The 23225-nt window shown below is 40.2% G+C and overlaps 2 protein-coding genes across 3 annotated transcripts in view; one reads left to right on the forward strand and one right to left on the reverse strand.

Annotated features, from left to right (window-relative positions):
• The window catches only part of TRIM25 (tripartite motif containing 25), a 28110-nt gene extending 22703 nt beyond the window's left edge, over positions 1 to 5407 (forward strand). For both annotated transcript variants that reach the window (XM_069067452.1, XM_069067453.1), the window contains one exon: positions 670 to 5407. In XM_069067452.1, coding sequence (XP_068923553.1) covers positions 670 to 1199 — 530 coding nt within the window. In that variant the 3' untranslated portion in view covers positions 1200 to 5407. The remainder of the gene's footprint in view (positions 1 to 669) is intronic.
• The window catches only part of SCPEP1 (serine carboxypeptidase 1), a 358800-nt gene that overhangs the window by 100643 nt on the left and 234932 nt on the right, over positions 1 to 23225 (reverse strand). The window lies entirely within an intron of this gene.

The following is a 23225-nucleotide window of genomic DNA, read 5'->3' on the forward strand; positions in this document are numbered from 1 at the left end:
TACGTAAAGCACTTTGCAAACAATCCAGCTCTACAAACATTAGCTACCATTACTGTCCCTAGTTTACAGATGAGGAAACCAAAGTTAGGAATTTAAGTGATTTTTCCAGGGTCACACAACTCTGAAATGTCTTAGATTAGATTTGAGCTCAGGGCTTCCTGACACCTAGTCTGGTTCTCTGTTCACTCCACTTCCTAGATTCATGGCATGGCACCAAGTTCTTGCTCTTTAGGAACTAATAATCTAATATTTACTTGGTGGTATGTTATTTGACTTACAAATCTTCCTGACTCCTGACCCAGTGTTCCATGATAAAATGAGTGGATTGGCCTAGATGATCTTTCAACTCCCACAGAAAGCACGGAGAAATAAAAAACAAAAAACTGCCAATTAATTTTAGGTGAAATTGCTAGATTACCATATTGAGGACAGAAAAAGATATATAATTGGGAAGGAGTATAAAAATGGGGAAGCAAAACTCTCCTGAACTCAGTCTGCAAAAGCTCATGGGAGAGAGGGGACTCCAAGAGTTATTTGAATGATGTAGGGAGAGTGGTTAGGCAGGAAAAGAGAATTGAGGCTCACACTTCACTATGTCAAGGAGACTCCTCTCTACTCTTTTTAGTTTGTTCTTTGCACTCTTCCTACCCAACAGTTTTGTCTCTGTAGATGCTACTCGAGTGGTTCTGGATTACAACACCGCCAACTGCAAAGTGGCCTTGTCAGAGAACAACACTGTAGCGTCTGTGGGCAGTGCGCCCCAACTCTACCTGCCCAACCCCAAGAGATTCACCGACTGCTCTCAGGTGCTTGGCCTGCAGGGTTACAAGTCAGGAGTCCACTACTGGGAGATCGAGCTGCAGAAGAATGCCTTTTGTGCCATTGGCATCTGCTATGGGAGCATTGATCGCCAGGGTTCTGACAGCCGATTGGGACGTAACTGCTCCTCCTGGTGCGTGGAGTGGTTCAACGCCAAGATCTCCACCTGGCACAATGACGTGGAGAAAAACCTGCCCCTCACCAAGGCCACCAGGATCGGTGTGCTCCTGAATTACGATGATGGCTTTGTCATTTTCTTTGGTATCACAGACAAAGTCAACCTGATCTATAAGTACAGGGTAGAGTTTTCAGAAGCAGTATACCCTGCTTTCTGGATATTCTCTAGTGGTACCACTCTATCTATCTGTCCACTGAAATAGTAAGTAGTTTTATTCAAAGGGTGGGACTTGGTGTGTTCACACCTAATCAGGTTACATCTTGTGATGAATTCCAATAATTATCCTCTGAGCTAAGGCTGTCTGGCTATAGGAGAAGCAACCTGTTCCCATGCCATGATGGCATTCTTCTTTGGATAATTTTACAGATAATTCCGTGTGAGTTTGGGAAGGGGGAGAACATTCATGTTGATAGTGGGGAGGATGGCACTTAGGGTTCAAGTAAGCTGAATTTTATTTTATTTTATTTTTATTTTTTGCTTTTTGGAGGGCAATTGGGGTTAAGTGACTTGCCCAAGGTCACTCGGCTAGTTTTTGTGTTAAGTGTCTGAGGCCGGATCCAAACCCAGGTCCTCCTGACTCCAGGACCGGTGCTCTATTCACTGCGCCACCTAGCCACCCCTAAGCTGAATTTTAAAGCCAAAAATCACATAGTCTTTAGGTAAGATGAACTCTCAAAGTTGTACTGTCCAGTGCTGGTAATACCAGGCCATTGGGCAGTTCACAGAGGTTTAAATCAATGCTACTTTTTTCCAACCCCCAGAAAAGTATAAGTAGTACAGGTTGCCCTACTGGCTGCCAGGTTTAGGCCTTTATTGCGCCCTGAGGTTTGGGTTTAGCTCATGTGGCATACCCCCTGCCATCCTTCCTCTCTCCCTCCAGCCCTAACCCTGAGATCATCATCATTTCTTCATCTATTTGATTTTTTTTTTAAAGTGACGTAGAAAGAAAAGCATTCGAGTTTGGGACTTTGATGCCAACCTCTTTCCCTACCTCCCAAACCCAGTAGTTTTAATTCATAAACCAAAAAATTTCAAGAGCTTTGCTGACTAGTCATGTGCTGCTGCTTTATAGTAAATTAGTATTGCATAGGGAAGGGGAGGCTATATATTTTCACGTTCTATGAGAAGAAATTCTTAAATAATTCTTTACCAAGGATCAAATTTTTAAAAAAGAAATCATTCTCTCTTTCTTTTTATCTCCTTAAAGGGGAAAAAAATAATCTACCCTTAGGTAGTTTTTAAAACTTTTTCTCTCCTAGGATGTATCAGGGGTTATCCAGAAGAGATTATGAAGATCGTTTAGCCTAGCCCCTTTGTTTTATCGATAAAGAAACTAGAACCCAGTTAATCTGTTCCTTGCTCAAGGTCACACAGGCCATGAACTGAGCAAGGATTGGAACCCCAGTTCTCTTTCTCTAAACACAATAGTCTTCTGCTACACCAGGCAGAAATAGATCCTTTGTCACTGTATCTGTCCTCTTAAGATAAGAACAATTATTGTTTTGCTTTCTGACTTCCCAGAGCATCCAAGACTCTAGAGTCAGGTCGAAAATGAGCTAATGGGGTATGCAGAGGATGGTCTCTGGCCCAGCTTCTGAGTTCTTAGTCAGGCCCCACTGGGGAAGCTTTGACTACCACTGCCTTATAACTCAGGGTTGCTACAGCTAACCAAGACCTTTCCTGTCGTGGTACACATTTACAGGAGGTGATATAGCACTGGTGTTGATCCCAGTCTTTTGAAAGCGCCTTCTCTCTAACCTGAGTTTGTTTAACATGATAACCGTGATTTTGCCAAAGTTTTTTCATCTCTTTCATTTGTGAATGACTCATTTTTGCCTGTATTTTCTCAATGGACTAATGAGTTATTGGCATTATGTAGACACAATTGATTATGGGCAAAAACAGGTATGTACAATGTCTGAATCTTCCATGTGATTGTGTCTTTAAGAGTGCATCCTGTGATGCTGGGATGCTAGACAAGAACACTTACTTGTAACTTCAAACTAGGACCCCCCCAAATAGGCATTTATTTGAATTGAGGCCATAGGTATCATAAATTTCAAGCTTGAAGGCACTGTATATGTTGCGAAGTCCAATCTCCTCATTTTACAGATGAGGAAACTAAGGCATATAGAATTTAAATGTCTTGCATAGTTACACAACTACTTAATGTCAGAGGCAAGATTTGAATTCAGATTTTCCCTGAATTTCAAGTCTAGTGTTCTAATTATTATACCACATCAGTCTCCAGATTTTTCTTTTTCACTCCTTCCTTTCTGAACTTGGGTTGTCTGCATTATATAGTATAGCATTCCCTCCATCTAATTTGACCACAGAATGTTTTGGGATTTGAAATGCTAGCTTGCAGGTAATTAGAAGTTTGGGAGGGATCCCAAGGAAAAACCATGGAACAGAAATAAAGGAAATTATCAATTTCCATACTGGAAAATTATTGTTTATAATAAGTATTTCTGATACATAGATGTTTTCACACTTGATGTATTTTTTTTAAGAGGGGAAAATATCATTATCAGGGAATACATCTCACAGAAACCTCTATCCATGTCCTGTGTAATCGTTCAGGATATGCTGGTCTAATACCTTGCACAGAACCTGTCAGAAATATAAAGGTGTGGGCTTTTCCCAATGACCTGAAGTAATGAATGACATGGGTTTTGTGGCATAGCTAGGCCTCAGGATTCCAAGGGAAACTGTTTTTACCCTTCTTTGGAAGGAAAGTTGTAGAGTCACCCTCTGAACTTTTAAAGTCATTCTTAGGTCCTCTGGACAGAAGGCTCCCTGATTCCTAAGGAAAGAGAACCTGTCTTCTTCTATCTTACCCCAGATACAGTGGCAGAGTTGTAGCTTCTTGGCAAGACCTGCCACTCCTCTGCATAGAGTTGCTCGTTTGTGAGAAAATGATAAAGCAGAGTTATACTCTGTTTGCAAGAGATTATTTGATACAAATGGTTGAAACTTCTGTATGCATTTATAAATGGGGCACCCTGAGAAGTGCTCTGGGAGATACAAAGTTTTGCTTAGTTCCTTTCCCCAAGAGCATTCCTTGGGAAAAAGAAGGCCTCTAGGTCTCTTTCCAGGCTTTATAGGGATAAATAACAAATATGTGCACAACAGAAAAAAAAAAGCTTGGGGGAGACTAGCCTTGGTGATGCTAGGAAATAAGAGGGGGAGGTGACAACTTGGCTCTCACCTCCTTAGGCAAGGAGATAATGCAAGATCATGTTTCTCCCTAATATTTGTTGCCCCAAAGTGCAAATGACAAATGAAACTCCAAGAAACAGGTTTTTGGGTTTATTTTTTTAATATTGCACCAAGCATGCTCTGGTGTCTAGGATCTGAATGTTAGGAACCCTCCTATCTGGAGGCTTTGAGCTATTGTATTCCTAGCTTTTCCTTGAATGTAAATTCCACAGAGCAGCAAGGGCCAGAACTGTGGGGACCTGAGGGACCATCATTTGTTCCTTTGCTTAAAAAAAACAAGCTAATTGTCATAAGATTTAGGAGGAAAGGGCTGCCTGAGGCATGTAGTCCTGAAGTGGACTGTTATAAGGCAGCCTGCTCATGCTAATTATACATTTGTGATGACTTTCGAAGCTGCTTGCCTACCCTGGTCTTTGGCCTGGTAGTTGTTGCAGGAATGCCATGTTCGTTAGCATATTCCCATGCAAACAGATCATTCCCGTCTTCACAGGATCCAGCATTGCCACAGTCCCATGGTTACTAGGGTTACAGATGGGAGCAAATGTTGCATACATTGTCATAGAGCCACTCTGTGGTTGTTTTTGCTTAACTGGGTTTCCTAATAAGGAAATGGATAATAATCCATTACTTAGCATGATGTAGCAAAAGTTACAAGCTAATAGCATCACAAACCCAGAGCAAGAAGGTCCTCAGAAGCCATCTCATCTAACTTTCACATTTTAGAGATAAGGAAACGGAGGCCAGGCAACTGAAGCAATTTACCCAATGTCACAGAGGTAGCTTGTGTCAGAGGTGGACTATGGACCGGAGCTCCAAGCACAGAACCAGTGATCTTGTCATTGCCTCATGTTGTCCCCTGGCATGTTTTTGCCTTTGAATTCCCAGTGCTTAGCACATAGTAAATGCTTAATAGATACTTGAGAAATTGAATCTGTTTTTTTCATCATTGATTACTTTGAGATGGATTAACCCATAGTGAATCCTTACTCTTCAGATGTTCCTCTATTGATCTCCATTGATAGTTGTAGAAACTGATTTTTATGTCCAATGGGAAATGCTTGTCTTATCTGACATAACCATGTGTTACCTGACATAACCATGGCCTAAATTGTTGCTTTTTTTAAACTTGAGTCCAATAAAATTACAGCAAAATGGAATTCAATAAAGTTGTGTCATGTCAGAAATGGACTATGACTGGGTTTCGTTTTGTTTTTCCTATCTGTGTGTGTGGGAGGGGTGGGGCTCAGAACCATTATGGACAAACAAAATGAACCATTAGGGAAAAACAGATATCCTCCAAAGTTATTCAATGTAATATGTGAGACAATGTAAACCTTTTAGAAATGGAGGGGAAAGAGGGAAGTAGTGATGCATGTCTAATTCCTGCCACTGGGGAGACTGAGACTGATCGGTCCTCTCTCTTGAGCTTGGTAGTTCTGCAACTACAGTAGGACTGAAGGTGATTGGCTGTTCACAGGTAAGAAACAGTACAGGAAGAAGGAAGAGAGGGAGAGACAATGGGAAGGGAGGATGAGGACGGGAGGAGGGCGGGGAAGGATAGCAATAGGAGAAAAGTTACTAAATTATTCCTACCCTTTAACCCAGTGATCCCACTCCCACTTACCTGAAATAAGAGGTCAAGGACAGAAAGTACCAAAACCTTCACAACACTTTTTGCGGAAAGAACTGGTAACAAAATGGGTACCTGTCAACTGGAGAATGGCTGACAAAAATGACATGTGAATGGAATATTGTGCACCACATGAAATAAGCACCACAAGAAATGATGTATGTTAGGAGTTTAGAGAAATATCAGAAGCTTCTGGGGACAGGGGGCCAGGATATCTAGAAATAACTGGTTTTAAAACAAAAAGCATTAGTACAGTATTTAACATGGGAAGCTGGATGGAGTGCCAGCTCTGGAATTGGCAAGACCTGAGTTCAAATTTGGCCTCAGAAACTTACTGGCTATGTGACCCTGGGGAAGTAATTTAATTTTGTTTGCCCCAGTTTCCTCATCTGTAAAATTCACTGGAGAAGGAAAATAGCAAGCCACTTTGTCTTTGCCAAGAAATCTCTAAATGGGGTCATGATGAGTCAGACATGACTGAAAACAACTGAACAATGACAAAATGTTTAAAAGAACTAGAAGGAAAGAAAGAAAAAGACCCTTGCATCCCCTTCCTTTTTCCTATGTTCACCTCCTGCACTGCATACTCAATTGACTGATTGTAGCAGATCAAATAAATAATCTCTAGCTTATATGCTTATATTTGGACAGCCATCGAAGTATTCCTGCTCCATAGCCTATGTCCTTTAGACATTCATTGGCAGGCACTCTGTCCCATTAAAGGGTTCAAAAGTGGTTTGTGAAACTTGTTCGGAGAGGCAGAATTGGTAACTTATGTGGAGTTGAAAAGAATCTAGTTTAAGAAGTCAATTAATTGTGGTCTAAGGACCTGCCTCATTCACCTGTATTGACAACTGTTGAGGGCCCACATCTTGTTTTGACCACTCTCATTTCCCAGGCAGCAATCCCATGATACCATTTGAAGAGGTTACCCACTAAAAGGGTTAGGGTTGCTATGGAGACCTCAAAATACCAACACGCTGGGTCCTGCCAAATGAATTCGACTTAAGTCTTCTCTCAGCCAAAGAAAAGTAAAGTTTATTAAAAGTTCGCTTGTATTAAACACAGAATTAAGTCTGTGTTAGGTCATTCTATGGCGCTCTCACAAACATGAAGACAGGATGGGGTCTTATATACAGAAGGTTGTGGGAGGAATCTAGGGTTGGTCTAGAGCAGGAGTTTGGGGAGAGTCTTCAGGAGGAGTTAATGAGGTCAGTGAGTGATTAAGTGGGGCAGGTTGCTGGAGGCTACAGACAATGTTGGGCTAGGCCAGTTCAAGGATATATTGATATTTTGATAGGCTCAAGGGCGGGAAGTAGATGAACAATGCAGGGCTAGGCTAGTAACTAGGCTAGAGTTAGTAGTTATTAGTTAGTAACTAGGCTAGAAGTCAGGGCCCAGCCACAACTTAAGGCTTATTGCCTCATGCAAATGCCTCATCTAATGAGACAATTTAATCATGAGTCCAAGGGAGGTTCCCAGAGCCTGTAGCTCAAAGGAGAGGTCTAGGGGGCTCTCAGAGTCCATACCTCATCACCATTACATCATAATGTTGAAATAAAACTATTGGACTTTGTGTGATAGATTTATCTATATCATTTTGAGGCATAACAATTTCATTTATATAATATATAGGCAATTATGTTCATGAATCCAAAGAGTGGCAAAGGGAGGAGAAAACATTAAATGGAAAAAGCCCTTGAAAAGTGGTGGGGTGGGGAGTAGTTCATTTAGGGGAAAATTAGTCAACAAGTATTTATGAAACTTTCACCCTGTGCCTGATGCTGTGAAAAGTGAAAAGTGATAGTGACAGAGATACAACAGTGGAAGTTCTTGCCCTCAAACAGCTTACATTCTACTATGACTTTGTGTGGGGTACAGAGACCCTACCCCAAATTGACTACTCAGAGACCTCAAAGTGAAGATAGGAAGTTTATTAGAATCTCTCGAGAAGCAGGTGGTCCAGTCACTGGAATAATGCCCAGGAGAGGAAGCCATCATACAGAAGCTAAAGCTGGGTTAAATAAGCAAAGGGTTACAAACATTAACATAATTATTACTAGGAGGCTCTAATCTTTTTGGATAATATACATACCATGTTTCCCCGATAATAAGACACTGTCTCATTAATTTTTTTTGGACAGAAAAACACCAGAGGGCTTATTTTCAGGGGAGGGCTTATTTTAATGAACATTGACAGCAATTTTAATAAACAGGTAAATGTGAACAAAAAAATGTACCTTTATTCAATAAGCAAATCACTGGGGAAGAACAGGATGACGCGCTTACTGCTGCAGCTCTGATTGGATGCAGCTCGGAGCGTGGCGTGCGTCTCACGGGGTGGGGGAGGGACGGTGCATACAGAGGGTACCGTAATGTAGCGTGTAGCACAGGGGATCACCTTCACTACAGTAGCCATCTCGATAGGGCTTATTTTCGGGGGAGGGCTTATTTTAGAGGAATCTTACACAGTAAGGGGAGGGCTTATTTTCGGGATAGGTCTTATTATCGGGGAAACACGGTAATACATGAGGTCCACTACAAAAGCACAGTAACAACCTCAGAATACTGAACCCCCTTCAGTCTACCCCAGACACATTCTTATCTGGGCTTGAGTGCCCCAAGGCTACTGTCTGTTCCTTGATGGGTCAAATTCACCTGCTGCTGCCAGTTCCTTTCCATTCTTCATTATTTTTAGCATTAACTAGGAGGTCTTTTTCTGGGAACCAGAAAGGTTCTGGGAATCAGAAGTCTGAGCTTCTTCCCAAGGCTACTGCCTCAACTTTCCCAAGGTTAATGCCTGTTCCCTCTTATCAGTAGTCTTGTTCAGCAATTCTTCCAGTTCTATATAAATTTAACTCTTTTATGGTAAGCTGGGTGAGAAGGGCTGACTAGAACAGAGCAACTATATAGGAAGATTTCTAAAGTTCCAAAGTCACATAATTTCTAGAAAAATAGAAACTTAGGCCTAAGGCCTAAGGACTTACTTACTTTACAGATAGTCTCTGAGAAACCACACTTTTACCTGTCCCATACAACTTTGACTGATTCCATCAAAAAAGCTTTTTGTTGTGCAATATGATTCATGATATCATTCCAGGTTTTTTGTTAATCATTTTCAGGGAGTCCAATGATCATTAAGTTGCTTTCTTTAACCTATTTTCCAGAATAATTACTTTTGATAAGAGATCTTTTACATTTTCTTTAATTTTTTTTCATTCTTTTGGTTTTATTTGAATATTTCTTGCTGTCTCAGGGCCATTGATTTCTATTTGGTCTATTTTATCTTTTTTGAAATATTTTTTTATTCTTATTTTTTTTCAAATGCTTTATTAACTTCTGATTTACATCATTCATTTCTGCCAGATTTTGAGTTACAAATTTTCTCCCCATTTTTCCCCTACCCACCACCCCAAAATAGCAGTCCCACAGAATATCCCCTCCTCGAAACTGCTCTCTCCCATATTTTCTCCCATACCCCTTTCAACTTTTCCAGTGGATCTCTATGCCCCAGGGCCTATATATCTCATTTCCCAATTACATGTAAAATAGTATTATTAATAATAGTATACATATTGGGGCAGCCAGGTAGCACAGCGAGTAAGAGCACCGGGATGACCTGGGGATCAAATCTGGTCTCAGATACTCAGCACCACACCCAGGAATAACTGGCTGTGTAACCTTGAGCAAGTTACTTAACCCCAATTGCTTTAAAAAAAAATAATAGTATACATACATACATATATATATATATATTTGAATATTTGATTTTAAAACTTTGAATTCCAGATTCATTCCCTTCCTCCCTTGTCACCCACCATTACTGGGAAGATAAGCAGTTCAGTATAGGTTGTACATGTATGGCTAATGAAAAACAATAACAGTAGATATATTGTAAAAGACTGACTATATTTCCCTCCCTCCTATCCCACCTCCCACTTGTTCTATTCTTTACTTTGATCCTGTCCCTTTTCAAAAGTGGGTGCTTCCAACTTCCCTCCCCCCCACCCTGCCCTACCTTCCATCATCTCCCCTCTCATCCCCTTCCTCCCTTCTCTCCTCCAGGGTGACATACCCTATTTAGTGTGTATTTCATTCCCTCCTCAAGCCAAATTCAATGGGAATAAGGTTGACCCACCCATTCCCTTTTGCTTTCTTATTCTTCCCCTCCATTGTAACCATTTTCCCTTGCCTCTTCTATATGAGATAGTTTACCCCATTCTGTCTCTCCCCATCTCCTCTCATTATATTCCTCTCTCACCTCTTAATTTCACCTTTTAAGTATCATCGCTTCCTGTTAAATTGGTCCTGTGCCCTCTATCTATGTATACCTGTAAACATATATACACACATTCACATATGTATTCATATGCCCATATAAGCTCATATATGAACATATATATATATATATATATATATATATATATATATATATATATTTCTATTCCCTTAAACTACTGAGAAAAGTTTCATAAGTTACAATTATTGTTTTTCCATGTAGGAATGTTAATAGTTCTACTTTGATAAGTTCCTTATGATTTTTTTTTCCCTGTTTACCTACTCATGCTTCTCTTGCTTCTTGTATCTGAATGTCAAATTTTCTATTCAACTCTGGTTTTTTCATCAAGAATGCTTGAAAGTCCTCTATTCCACTGAATGACCATATTTTCCCCTGAAACATGATACTCAGTTTTGCTGGGTAGTTGAGTCATGGTTTTAATCCCAGCTCCTTTGACCTCTGGAATATCATATTCCAAGCCCTTTGATCCCTCAGTGTAGAAGCTGCCAGATCCTGCTTTATCCTGATTGTGTTTCCACCATATTCAAATTGTTTCTTCCTGACTGCTTGCAATATTCTCTCTTTAATCTGGGAATTCCGGAACCTGGCTATAATATTCCTAGGAGTTTCCTTTTTGGTATCTTTTTCAGGAGGCAATTGGTGGATTCTTTCAACCTCTATTTTGCCCTCTGGTTCTAAACCATCAGGGAAGTTTTCTTTGAGAACTTCCTGGAGGATGATTTCTAGGTTCTTACTTTGATCATGGCTTTCAGGTAGTCCAATAATTTTTAAATTATCTCTCCTGGATCTATTTTCCAGGTCAGTGGTTTTTCCCATGAGATAGTTCACATTACCTTCTATTCTTTCATTTGTTTGGATCTGTTTAACAGCATCTTGATTTCTCATAAAGTAATTAACTTCCATTTGCTCCAATCTAATTCTGAAGCAATGATTCTCTTCATTGAGCTTTTGAGATTATTTTTCCATCTGTCAAATTCGGCTTTTTAAGGCATTCTTCTCCTCATTGCCTTTTTGAGCCTCTTTTGTCATTTGAGTTAGTCTATTTTTTAAGGTATTATTTTCCTCAGTCAGGCTGTTGACTCTCATTTTGTAATTGTCTTGCATCATTCTCATTTCTCTTCCCAATTTTTCCTCCACTTCTCTTACCTGCTTCTTAAGGTCCTCTATGGCCTGTAACCAGCCTGTATTTTCCTTTGAAGCTTTTGGTGCAGGAGTTCTGACTTCACTGTCTTCCTCCTGTTCCATGCTTTGCTCCTTTTTGTCCCCAAAATAGGAGTCTAATGTTGGAATCTTCTGTCTGTTTTGTTTCCTTTGCTTGGTCATGTCACCCCTCAGTCACTTGACCCCTGGGCTTTTTGCCACAGTAGGACTCTGCCACCAGACAGGGGAGCTTTCGTCCCAAACGCTGGGGTTTTCTCAGCTGCCAGAGGTATTAGATGGGTGCCCTCTCTGAGGTCTCCACATGCTCTGGCAAGCTGGACACACACCCCAGGACCTCCACCCTAGACTGCAATCCAGATCCAAGCAGGTTAAAGCAAGAGCAATTACCCCCCAGACTGGTGCTTGGTCCCCCCCCCCCCCCCCCGACTCTGCAGGCCAGGTGGGCTATCCTCAGTGGGAGGTTAGCTTCTCTGTGTCATTTTGTGGGTTCTGCAGCTTCAAAGTTTGTTTAGAGTCCCCTTTTACATAGATTGGGGAATGTAGGGAGCGGTGGAGAGGTCCTGCTTCTACTCCGACATCTTGACCTATTTGGTCTATTTTAAATAAATTTCTATTGCTGTCTCTTGTTTCGTTATATCACCAAATATTCCCTAATATACATATTCCTTTCCCAGGGAACCATTACATATAGTAACTAATTTCTTTTAAAGAAAAGGAGAAAGAGGGGGAGGCTAGGTGACGCAGTGAATAGAGCACCTGCCTTGAAGTCAGGAGAACCTGAGTTCAAATGTGACCTCAGATACTTTACATTTACTAGCCGTGTGACCTTGGGCAAGTCACTTAACCCCAATTGCCCTGCATTCCCCCCTCCAAAAGCGAAAAAGAAAAGAAAAGGTGAAAGAGAAAGAAACCATCAACATGATTAATACATTGAAAAAGTCTAAAAAATACATGTTCAATGTACCATACCCATAGACCTTCTACTTTTACAAAAACATGGAGTGGGAGTGTTTTCTGAAATCTCTTCTTTGGAACTATGCTTGTTCTTTGTAACTTGCCATCATTCCCTTTTATTGTTTTGTGATTGTTCTTTGTGTTTACATTGTTGTGATTGTGAATTGGGGCCCTTAGGTGGTACAGTGGACAAAGCATCAGCCCTAAAGTCAGGAGAACCTGAGTTCAAATGTGACCTCAGACACTTACAGGTTGTGTGACCCTGGACATGTCACTTAACTCTGTTTGCCTCAGTTTCCACATCTACACAATGAGCTGGAGAAGGAAATGGCAAACTACTCCAGTATCTTTGCCAAGAAAACCTCAAATAGGATCATGAAGAGTCGGACAGGACTGAAAAAAGATTGAAAAAAATATATGATTTACTAGCAGTCTCTTTCCTCCTCCCTGTCCTCTCCTCCATCCTCCCTCTGTCCCTTCCTCCCCACTCCCAATCAGGAAAAGAACCAGGAGAGAAGGAGGACTTGTAGAATCACTTTAGCTTCAGGATACAAGGTAGGTAGGTAGCTTCTCCCTACCACCCATTTTTTTTTAAATTAAGCAATTGGGGTTAAGTAACTTGCTCAAGGTTACATGGCCAGTTATTTCTGGGTGTGGTGCTCAGTATCTGAGCCCGGATTTTATCCCAGGTTATCCGACACTGGAGCCTGTGCTTACTCACTGAACCACCTGGCCACCCCCCTTACCAACCATTTCAACAACTGTTCTGCTCTTCTAAACACTCCATGAAGAAGGAACTCAGGAGACCTGAGGTAGAGTCCTAGACCTGCCCCTGCCACTTATTACTGTGTGTTACCTTGAGTAAGACCCTCACATGACCTGGGCTTCAGTTACAAATATTAGTAACCTTGGAGATGGTACTTTTAGTACATTGGTGGAGTTGGAAGATAGATTGAAAGGAAAAGTTTTCCAGACTTTAGGTAATGACACTTTCCTCTTCTGCCCCATCTTGTTTTGGTTGACACTTTATTCAAACAAAATTAAGAATTTATTTTCATTTTTATGACACATAAACAACTTTAATATAACAATAAAAGTAGCATGCATATAATGCCTGGGGGTGAAGAGAGACAGGGTAGGATTAGGGGTGCTTGGGATACAAAATAACAACAGACATTTGGTCCTGCCAAATGAATTCAATTCAAGTCTTTTCTTAGCCAAAGAAAAAAAAAGTTTATTAAAAGTTTGCCATATTGGGTAGACTCTTAAAGAGCCTTGGTGTCTGTGATGCTTCCATTGGGCAATAGGGCCAGAATCATCTGACACAGATATGCTAGGTCATCCCATGGAGCTCTCACACACATATGGAGGCAAGATGGGGTCTTACATACAGAAGGGTTTTGAGAGGAATCTAGGGGTGGTCTAGAGGAGGAGTTTGGGGAGGGTCTTCAGGAGTAGCTAATGAGGTCAATGAGTGATTTTTTTTTTTAAAGCAATCGGGGTTAAGTAACTTGCTCAAGGTTACATGGCCAGTTATTTCTGAGTGTGGTGCTGAGTATATGAGCCCAGATTTGATCCCCAGGTCATCCTGACACTGGAGTCAATGAGTGATTAAGGGTAGGAAGTTGCTGGAGGCTACCTGGAAACTACAGATAATGGTGGGTTAGACCAATTCAAGGGAGGATTGATATTTTGATAGGCTCAAGGGTGGAAGTAGATGGACAATGGAGGTCTAGGCTAGTAACAGAGGTTTGGACAGAGCCACAATGAAAGGCTCATTGCCTCATCACGTGGGACAATTTAATTAGAGTTCAAGGGGATTCCCAGAGCCTGTACCTCATCGGGGCACTCACCTACTTGCAGATTGGGTATTCCAGTGGGATAACTTACCTGAGGTTCATGGTTCTGTGTGAATCTGAGGATCTTACATTGGTTTATTAAGCATAAGCTGTTGAGGTTTAAGGTGTAGGGGTGCTCGTGACTCAAAATAACAACACACATTTTGTCCTGCCAAATGAATTCAACTCATGTCTTCTCTCAGCCAAAGTAAGACAAAGTTTATTAAAGATTCACCTTAATGGGTAGGCTCTTAAGGAGTCCAAGTATCTGTGATGCTTGTATTGGACAAGCAGGCCAGAATAATCTGACATAGAGTGATTCTGCCCTAGATTACTCTTGGCCCTGTCATGGAGGCAAAATGGATCTTAAATACAGAAAGACTGTGGGAGAGATCTAGGGGTAGTCTAGGAGAGGGGTTTGGGGAGGGTCTTGAGGAGGAGTCTCAGTTGGATCTGGAGGGGACTCAGGTCAAGCTGAAGGCTACCTGGAGGTGATGGACAATGGAAGGCTAGTCTAGTTTAAGGGTAACAGATTTGGGTATAGATATTTTGATAGAATCAAGGGTGGGAAGTAGCTAGACAATGGAGGGCTAGGCTAGTAACAGATGTCAGGGCTCAGCCACAATGTAAGGCTTAGAGCCTCATGCAAATGCCTCATCAAATGGGATGATTTAATCAGAGTTCAAGGCGGGGTCCCAGATCCTGTACTTCAAAGATTCAAGAAGAGCTAAAGGGGGGTCCCAGAGTCTGCATCTCATCTCTCCAACTCCTTCCCACTAACCTTGGTCTCTCAGGCTCTACTAGAATCTGATTCACTGATTGACTACCACTGCCTCCAACTTTGGACTAGTCCAACATCTTGGTCTAGAATGTTATGATGTGTTTCTAGAAGAAAATAAGGCTCAAACCATAAGACCAGCAAGAATGCCATTTCTGGGGACTGCCATCTCAAGTGGAATTGAAGGGGTGATGAGACCTGGACCCCTAAAAGGAAAAGACTGTGCCTTTGAAAGTAGCCCAGTCTCTGAATATTCCCATTCATTTCAGCAGCCCAGATCACTGGTGCCTCTGCCCAAGGCAACTGGCCCACCCCAGCCCACCTAGATCACCTAATTAGTTTGCTGGACATTCCTTTCCCTGTAGCTCTTGGCCCACCCCAGACAACTTGCATATACCTGCCACTCCTTAATTGTAGGGGGTGCTGTCCAGGGCTCTGAGGGGTCTGCATCCCATGGGTGGGAATCCAGGCTGGGCCCACTGTCTCAGAAAGTTGACTCTCCACCCCCCATTACTCACACTCCACCCCACCCCCTTCCAGGGAGGTTTGGAACATTCTGACCTTCCCTGAAACCCTGGCTGCTTGAGTGATATACATAAAGTAGTAACCATGAGACAAGAGAGCAGGGGAGTGTTCCACAGGAGTGGCCTTCTGAAGGTTGCAAGTTGGGCACCTCATGTAGCAAACAATGTGAAGTTTCCCATGAGAAAGTATGATGTAAGTGCTTTAGCTATAGAATATGAACCTGAACCCTCAGATGCTTATTTGAGACTTGCTTAGCATTGCAATAAATGTTAGCTTCCAACCTCCACCTGTTCCATAGACTTATTTATTCACGTTCCCCCCCTCCATTCCCTTGGTGCTGCTAGTGCTGGCAACACCTAATCCCACCTAGATCAAATGGGCTAATTAGCCCACTAGATAGTCCTTTCACCCATGCATCTGACACACCCCAGAGTATCACTTCTTATCCCATCTAGAACCTTTCACTTTTGTATATAGGCATCAGTCTCCCGCCCCCCCCTCCCTCTCCCGAAATTGTAAGTTCATCAGGAATCCTGTCAGCTTCTACTGGCAGTACAATAAACCTTGACATTTGACTGGAAGAAGGTTTGAGTGCCTCAATTCATTCCAGGTCATTGCCTCCTGTAATGGAAATGCAGATTTAAAGATCTTCCCTGCCCCTAGGCTAACGTGCCTGGGGTAGGAGGCTTGTTTTTCAGTAGATACTTTTTGATTGGCCAGTGGGTCAATAAGGTTGTTACATTCTCTGAGCCAGGAGAAGGCTATATAAGCCCTGATGTGTAGCTTTGTTTTGGGACTCACTTTGAGAAGTGTTCTGTGATTTGATCTGAATTCTGGGAAGCCGTTGTTGAGAGTCCCCCGGCTTTGAAAAACCCAGAATGTGGAAACCCAGATGTTGACTGGGTATGGATGTAATGGCTGGACAGTTTGGAAAGCTGTCTACTTGATCTGTTTCTGTCTTGATAATTCTGCCTGTATACTTTGAAGTTCGAAGTTCGGGGTGCTGACCATTTCCCCTGAACAAGGTAAACGATATATGTCTGACTGATGAAAGTAAGCTTGTTAACCCATTTCGAGTTGCTTTCCTTTAACAAAGCAGATCCAAGAACCTGTATGAGCAGCAAACCCTGAGGACGCGCTTGGGGTGCTTGCCGCTACACTGACATTTCAGAGTTTCCAGCAACCCCAAACTGCATCACAATTCCCTCTATTGGTAGATAACTCTTGATTCTTCTCCCTGACATGACTTTGCTGGATACCCTTCTGGTTTGGACACTGGAATATGTTTGTTTTAAGTTGTCATTTTTGTGGGGAGGCCATATTTCTAGGAGACCTTTCCTACCCACCTACTGCCTGTTTTATAATAGGAGCAAGGTAAAAGGTAAAGAGCACCCTTCAGAGGGTGCTGAGTTCTGAAGCTGAGTTCTTTCTTCATAGTTGTCTCTCTTCTTGACTGACATAGCTGGCTAGCTTCCTCTATAAATAGTCTCAAAGGCCAAGGCCAATCTTTTCAATCCATTCCTAGATTTTGCAATAAGTTTCAATTACCTTTATTCAAAGACTCATGCTTGATAATCCTATCAGGTTAACTGAGCAAATTCTTCCTATCCCCCTAAAGGAATAACCCTTATCCAGGACTATACCAATTTTTCAAATATGTATTTCCTTTTAATGGGGTTTTAAATTACTCTTTTAACAAAGTGAATAATAACTTTGGTCACTGTTTCATCCCACTGGAAGGGTGATGAAATTCAGGAGTTGGGTCATCCAAAAAGAATTCAAGAGGCAGATATTCTCCCAGTCAAGGGGGCTTTATTGATGCAAAAGCAGCAAGCTAGTCTTTAGGGGAGCCAGAAGCTTGGAGAAGGACAAGGGCTTGCTTTTACACACAAATCTTGGTGTTGAGGTTTAGGGGTGCTTAAAATCCCAAAATATCAACACACCGAGTCCTGCCAAATGAATTTGACTCAAGCCTTCTCTCAGTCAAGGTAAAGCAAAGTTTATTAAAGATTCGCGATAATGGGTAGACTCTGAGGGAGCCTAGTATCTGTGATGCTTGCATTGGACAAGCAGGCCAGAATAATCTGACACAGAGTGAGCCTGGGCAAGATTGAATTCTCAGCCCTGTCATGGAGGCAAGATGGATCTTATATACAGAAAGACTGTGGGAGGATTTAGGGGTGGTCTAGAGGAAGGGTTTGGAGGAGGAGTCTAAGGAGGATCTTGAGAGGACCAAGGTCAGACTCCAGTAATGAGATTAAGGGTGGGATATAGCTGAAGTCTACCTAGAGATGACAGACAATGGAGGGCTAGTCTAGTTTAAGGGTAACAGATTTGGGTATAGATATTTTGATAGGATCAAAGGTGGGAAGTAGTTGGACAATGGAGGGATAGATTAAGAGTAACAGAGATTTGAGGCTAGCTATAATGAAAGGCTTATGGCCTCAGGCAAATGCCTCATCAAGTGGGAAGATTCAATCACTTCAAGGGGCTTCCCAGTTCCTGTACCCTATCCTTGGCACTTAGGCAGGAGTGGGGTATGCTCCTGCGTGGGCAGTTAATCACAGAGAAAAGGAAGCAGGTGTGTTGGGTACTTTCAGCATGGGAAGGGGAGGCAGGAAAGGGGTAGCAGGTGTGTCTTGCTAACAAGTAGAGCCCTCTGTTACTGGGCAGATTTAGACTTAGGCAAGGCTATCATTGTTGCTGGGCAGCAGTCAGCCTCAGCAATAATTAGAGGAGGTGAATAAGAGAGATCTGTCAGGAAAATGGACTGTGGTCTCTTCTTTGATGACTACTCCCTGGTGACAAGGGGCATAGAGCTGTCCCTAAGGATAAGGGTGTATGGGTCAGAAGACCACTCATCCAAAATAACTCAGAGACTTCTCAAAGTAGAAGCAAAAACTTTATTACTATCTTTCTTGAGAAAGGGCATCCCCAAATCCAACAAGAAAGTCAGAAGGGAGGAGAGTACTTCAGAAGGCAAAAGCAAGATTATATAGCCCTAATGTGGGAATTCCACACCTTCTCCACTGTCCCATCTTACCATTGGTTGGTAAGGCAAGCTCACAGTCTTCTTATTAAAGCCAAGCAATCATCACAAAGCCCTTTCCATTCATTAACTTAATTATTACTAAAGAGGCTCTAATTTTGTTAGCATACAAAATACATGAGGTCCACTATGTAAGTGCAGTAACAACCTCAGAATACTGAACCCCCTTCAGTCCAACCTAGATGTGTCCTTCTCCGGGCCTGAGTATCCCAAGGCCACTGTCTGCTTTCTGATTGGTCAAATCTACCTGCTGCTGCCAGCTCCTTTTATTCTACATTATTTCATTTTTAGTATTATCTAGGAGTTTTCTGGGAACTGGGAACTCAACTTCTTCCCAAGGCTACTGCCTGGAACTTTTTATCAGTAGTCTTGTTTCAGCAATTCTTGCAGTTCTATAGAAACTTAACCCTTTGCTACCTCTCTCTGACACTACCATTCCTCTCCCCAAACTAAAAACACCTCTAATTTGGTCTCAATAATTAATCCAACCATTTGTATTAATACTCAATAGCTCTTACATTACTTTGAAATACACAATGACTGATACTGAACTTGGTTACAAAATATAAGGAAGTTATAAGAATGTTTATAGGATGTTCAGAATGGGGAAACTTCACTGTAAGTTATCTCTCACAATTCCCCTGTTCTTTTATACCTTTGAAGTTTCCCTACTTTTCCTAATTCTAATTACCCTCGTTGCATTGACCACATACAAGGGGGCAGCCCCTTTATGAGTGTAGATACAGAGATTCAAAAGAAAACAATAACAAACAATTGTCCCTTCCAAAGTCCAAAATCTCTTTTCACACTGTTGTCTGGTAAGGGTATACCATATGACAGAAATCCTTGCTTAGGGTCATCTATCTTCAGTTCTGCATCCCAGCCTCTCTTTCTTTAGCCTTTCATTCATTTGCCTACAAAAAGGAACCTTGGAATAAATTTAAATGACTACTCCAGAACCCTTATCATTCTTATAAAATTAAAATTGGAGTCTTGGTCAATTGTCATGATTACACATTAAAATCAGTTTGTTTGTTTGTTTTATGTTTTGCATTAATCCACTATTAATTCCTCCACCAGGAGGATGGGATTTCACTAAGGGATTAGCATTAAACTCATAATTCAAACAATTAAAATTTTTACCAATACAAAAACGATCCTCCTTTTAACGAGTAATTGTGAGAAAGCTGAGACAAGTGTGATAGTAATTAAATAACAGAATAATATTTCCACAAACCCTCTATCTATTTGTCTTTATACTATTACAAAGAACCAAAGGACCCTGACTTATACTGGAATACCTATGCTAAATCCTAAGCCTAATAGCTTCATTTTAATAGTAACTTGAGATGTCCCAGAATCAAGTATTTAATAGATTTGTTGTTGTGTTTTCAAAACTTTTGATTATTGAAACTTGCCACCAAGAATAGGGATGAAAATGTAATGAGGGAACCATTTCCCCAACTTCAGAATGTCAATTCCAGGCAAAATATATAGCAGGCTGCAATCTGCATTGAGCCAAGCTCTAACTCTGCCAGGTGCCACTGGGAGCGTCAAATCAGGAGAATCCTACCTCAGCTCATGAGGAACAGTCGTTCTCTCACCCTTTCATACCTGTACCTCATAGGGTCTGGCATCATAGATTAGTGGCTCAGATAGCTTGGGTAACCTTTCTTAATATCCATATCTGGAGTTAGACTCAGAGGAATAGTCAGTTAACAGTCCTATCAAATCTTAAATACAAGCTCCACCAATCAGTTTAAGATATGATTATGAATAATCTCACATTGTTTAAGGAACATCTCTAAAGTGAGCCTCAAATAACCTGTATTCATTTCTATATTTATTCTTGATCATAAAAATCAAATCTCCCATCAAGATTATAAATTATTGCTCTAATAGATTTGCATCTACTTCCCAAGCTTCCCTATCTTCCTGGGACTATGCTTAATCTGAACTCACACTGTAAATCCCTATTTCTAACCAAATCTTCATTTATCTTCTCAACCCTCTGATCTCTATTACTAACTGTTCTGTACTGGAATCCTAGAGTAAATAAACAAAGAAGTTAATGTCTACCTCACAAGCTAATTATGTATCTAATTATTCTCAAAAATATTCCGGAAGAATGTCCTTAAAACATCAAAATTTCATACATTTGCCTTATGCCTAACTTTCCATTGAATTGCCATAAACATGAAAAATAGGGACCTGATTGGACAAAGCATCCACATGCACTATAGTCCCAAAACCTTTTTTCCTTAACATCAATTTACTCTCATTGAGTTGCAATATACCACAAAGATTTACCAGTATTCACGTACATAAGGGATTCCCTTTAACATCTTTCCCTTCACAATTTTTGAACTTGTCCTGGTAAAGCCAATTGTTAGAGATCCTTTTTACTCTTTTGTACATAGACTTGCTGCTTCTCAGCAAGTCAAGTTTATTGTTTAGGAGCTTCATAACTAAAACAAGCTCCCTTCCCAGGCTGAATGACCTTGCCTAATAGAGATAATTTCTAGGGGCTTTGGCAGTTTTACATCATACAACATCATGCAGGAGGATTGTTTTGAATGAGCAAAACTAGTCAAAATAAAGTTTTCATCCAGTCTCCCCCTTTTCACATACCATTAAAACAATATCTCAAGGTTTATAAACAATTAACTACAGATAATATCTAATGCACTAACAGGCAGACTTCTTTATCTGCTGCCCCTCTCTCCCTGCTTTCTTTCCCAGGACTGATGAGATTGCTTCCCCATCCTGGATTATAAAATTTTCCTTGTCTCTCTTATCTTGTGTCTCCCATCTTGTTCTCAGTCTTTCCCATAAAACTTCTGACACTACTTCACTATTCTGGAACCCATTAATACCACTCTCCAAATCTCAGGGTCTATTTCTCCTAGCCTTCCTTCCAGGAGACTCACACTGCTTTCTTAATACCCTTTTGTTTACTTCCTTGCATATAAGACACTTCACAGATTTATTTAGCCACTATATATATATATATATATATATTTATACATCTATCTATCTATCTATCTATATATATATATTTATACATCTATATTTCTTTAAAGCTAGGACACACATTACTTACACTCCCTAACGGACTCCTTGATGTAAAAATAGACAAAGTTCTCCTCATGATTTGTTGATTAACCATTTCTCTCCCATCAAGCAATAATCAATGGCCTTGCTCAGTTTCAGTCTTCCCAAACTTAATCAGATTTTCCTTTTGAGCTTCTATGAACACAAGTATTGCTTTTGTTTTAGGGACTTGGGGATTCAACACATACATCTTCATGGATTCTATGGACAGGGCAGCCTCCTTAACTTTCTTGTCTGCTAATCTGTTCCCCATCATTTCATACCAAAGATCTTATAAAACATTTCTTCATAAGAATATTTCCCTTTTTCAAAAACAGTTTATCCTGATATCATTAACTACTCTACAATTTCTAAATTCTCTGGTCATAAAATCTTTCCCAAATAATTAACAAAACTTATACAATGAGATTTAACAGGTCTTTTCTTCACATAATTACCAATAATTACCTTTCATAAGCATACTTTTATAAATAGTTGATTTATGAAATAACTCCAAATAGCTCAGTTAACAATCTTACAAGTTTAAACAATTTTAACTGAAACTTTCTTTTAATACAACTGTTTATCAGTAATAATATCATAAACAATTGTGGTGTACCTAAATTTAAACTTTGAAACCAAAATCTATTACCAGTCAATTTATCACTACAAATCAATTACATTCTGGAATCTCACATAGATGGTGAACGTAGTAATCCATAAACCTTCAAATTAACATAAATACATTCTTAGATTACGCAAGCTTGAAAACCACATCTCTATATTTTTCTTTCTTTTTTTTTTTCAAGCTTTCTCATTTGCTCAGTAAGAGTTTTACAAAATGCATTTCCAATTCACATTGCACAGAGAATCATTCATCCCATAATCATTGCCATAAAATCCATACCTAAGGAACATTCCACATACATTTAACAAATGTGATAAAAAAAATTTAATTTTTAGTTTGCTTACACAGTTCACACTCAAATAGCATTTTTTTTTTATACCAGGCATTATATCAAGCACCTTTACAATTATATTAATCCCATAAAAATTCCTAGGATATGGATTCTACCACCATCCCCTTACTGAACAGCAAGCTAAGATAAATAAAACTTTGGGGTGGGGATACAGTAAATCACTTTCTTAATACCAAATAACAATATGTACTTTTTGATCATTTAACTATATATTTCTAAGTTCTAATACCCTTGGCCCTCAGAAAGGAAATATGTCCACGAATTTATTTCTTTCCTTAATATTCCAATTACCCATTCACATTTTCATAAGAAAGTTTACAAGCAATTTGAAATCACCTATTATAATCAGGTCAGTTTAAAATGTGATGGGCCAGTATTCTAATTGCTTTCTTTGTTTCTTACTGCAAAAAAAAAATAATAAAACTTCAAATATGGGAATTCCTTAAAACGAATTTGGTGTCCTTAAGTAACATAAATTCACAAAACATTATAAATTTCATATACATCCAAATTAATATACATAAATATATGCCCCAGTATTCTTATCTGTGAAATAGGAATCCTGTTGTACAGAGTTCATATTTTAGAATACTTAACATCTTCTGAATAACATTTAGATAAGAAAATTGCTTTTAACAACAGAGCTCATAATTTTTACTAAATCATACAACTTAGAAATGTACAATGTCTCAAACATT

The sequence above is a fragment of the Petaurus breviceps genome, unplaced genomic scaffold (assembly GCF_028583685.1).
Source record: "Petaurus breviceps papuanus isolate PSGF00001 unplaced genomic scaffold, PetGlider_PUasm1.0 90750, whole genome shotgun sequence".
In the NCBI taxonomy this organism is placed as follows: domain Eukaryota; kingdom Metazoa; phylum Chordata; class Mammalia; order Diprotodontia; family Petauridae; genus Petaurus; species Petaurus breviceps.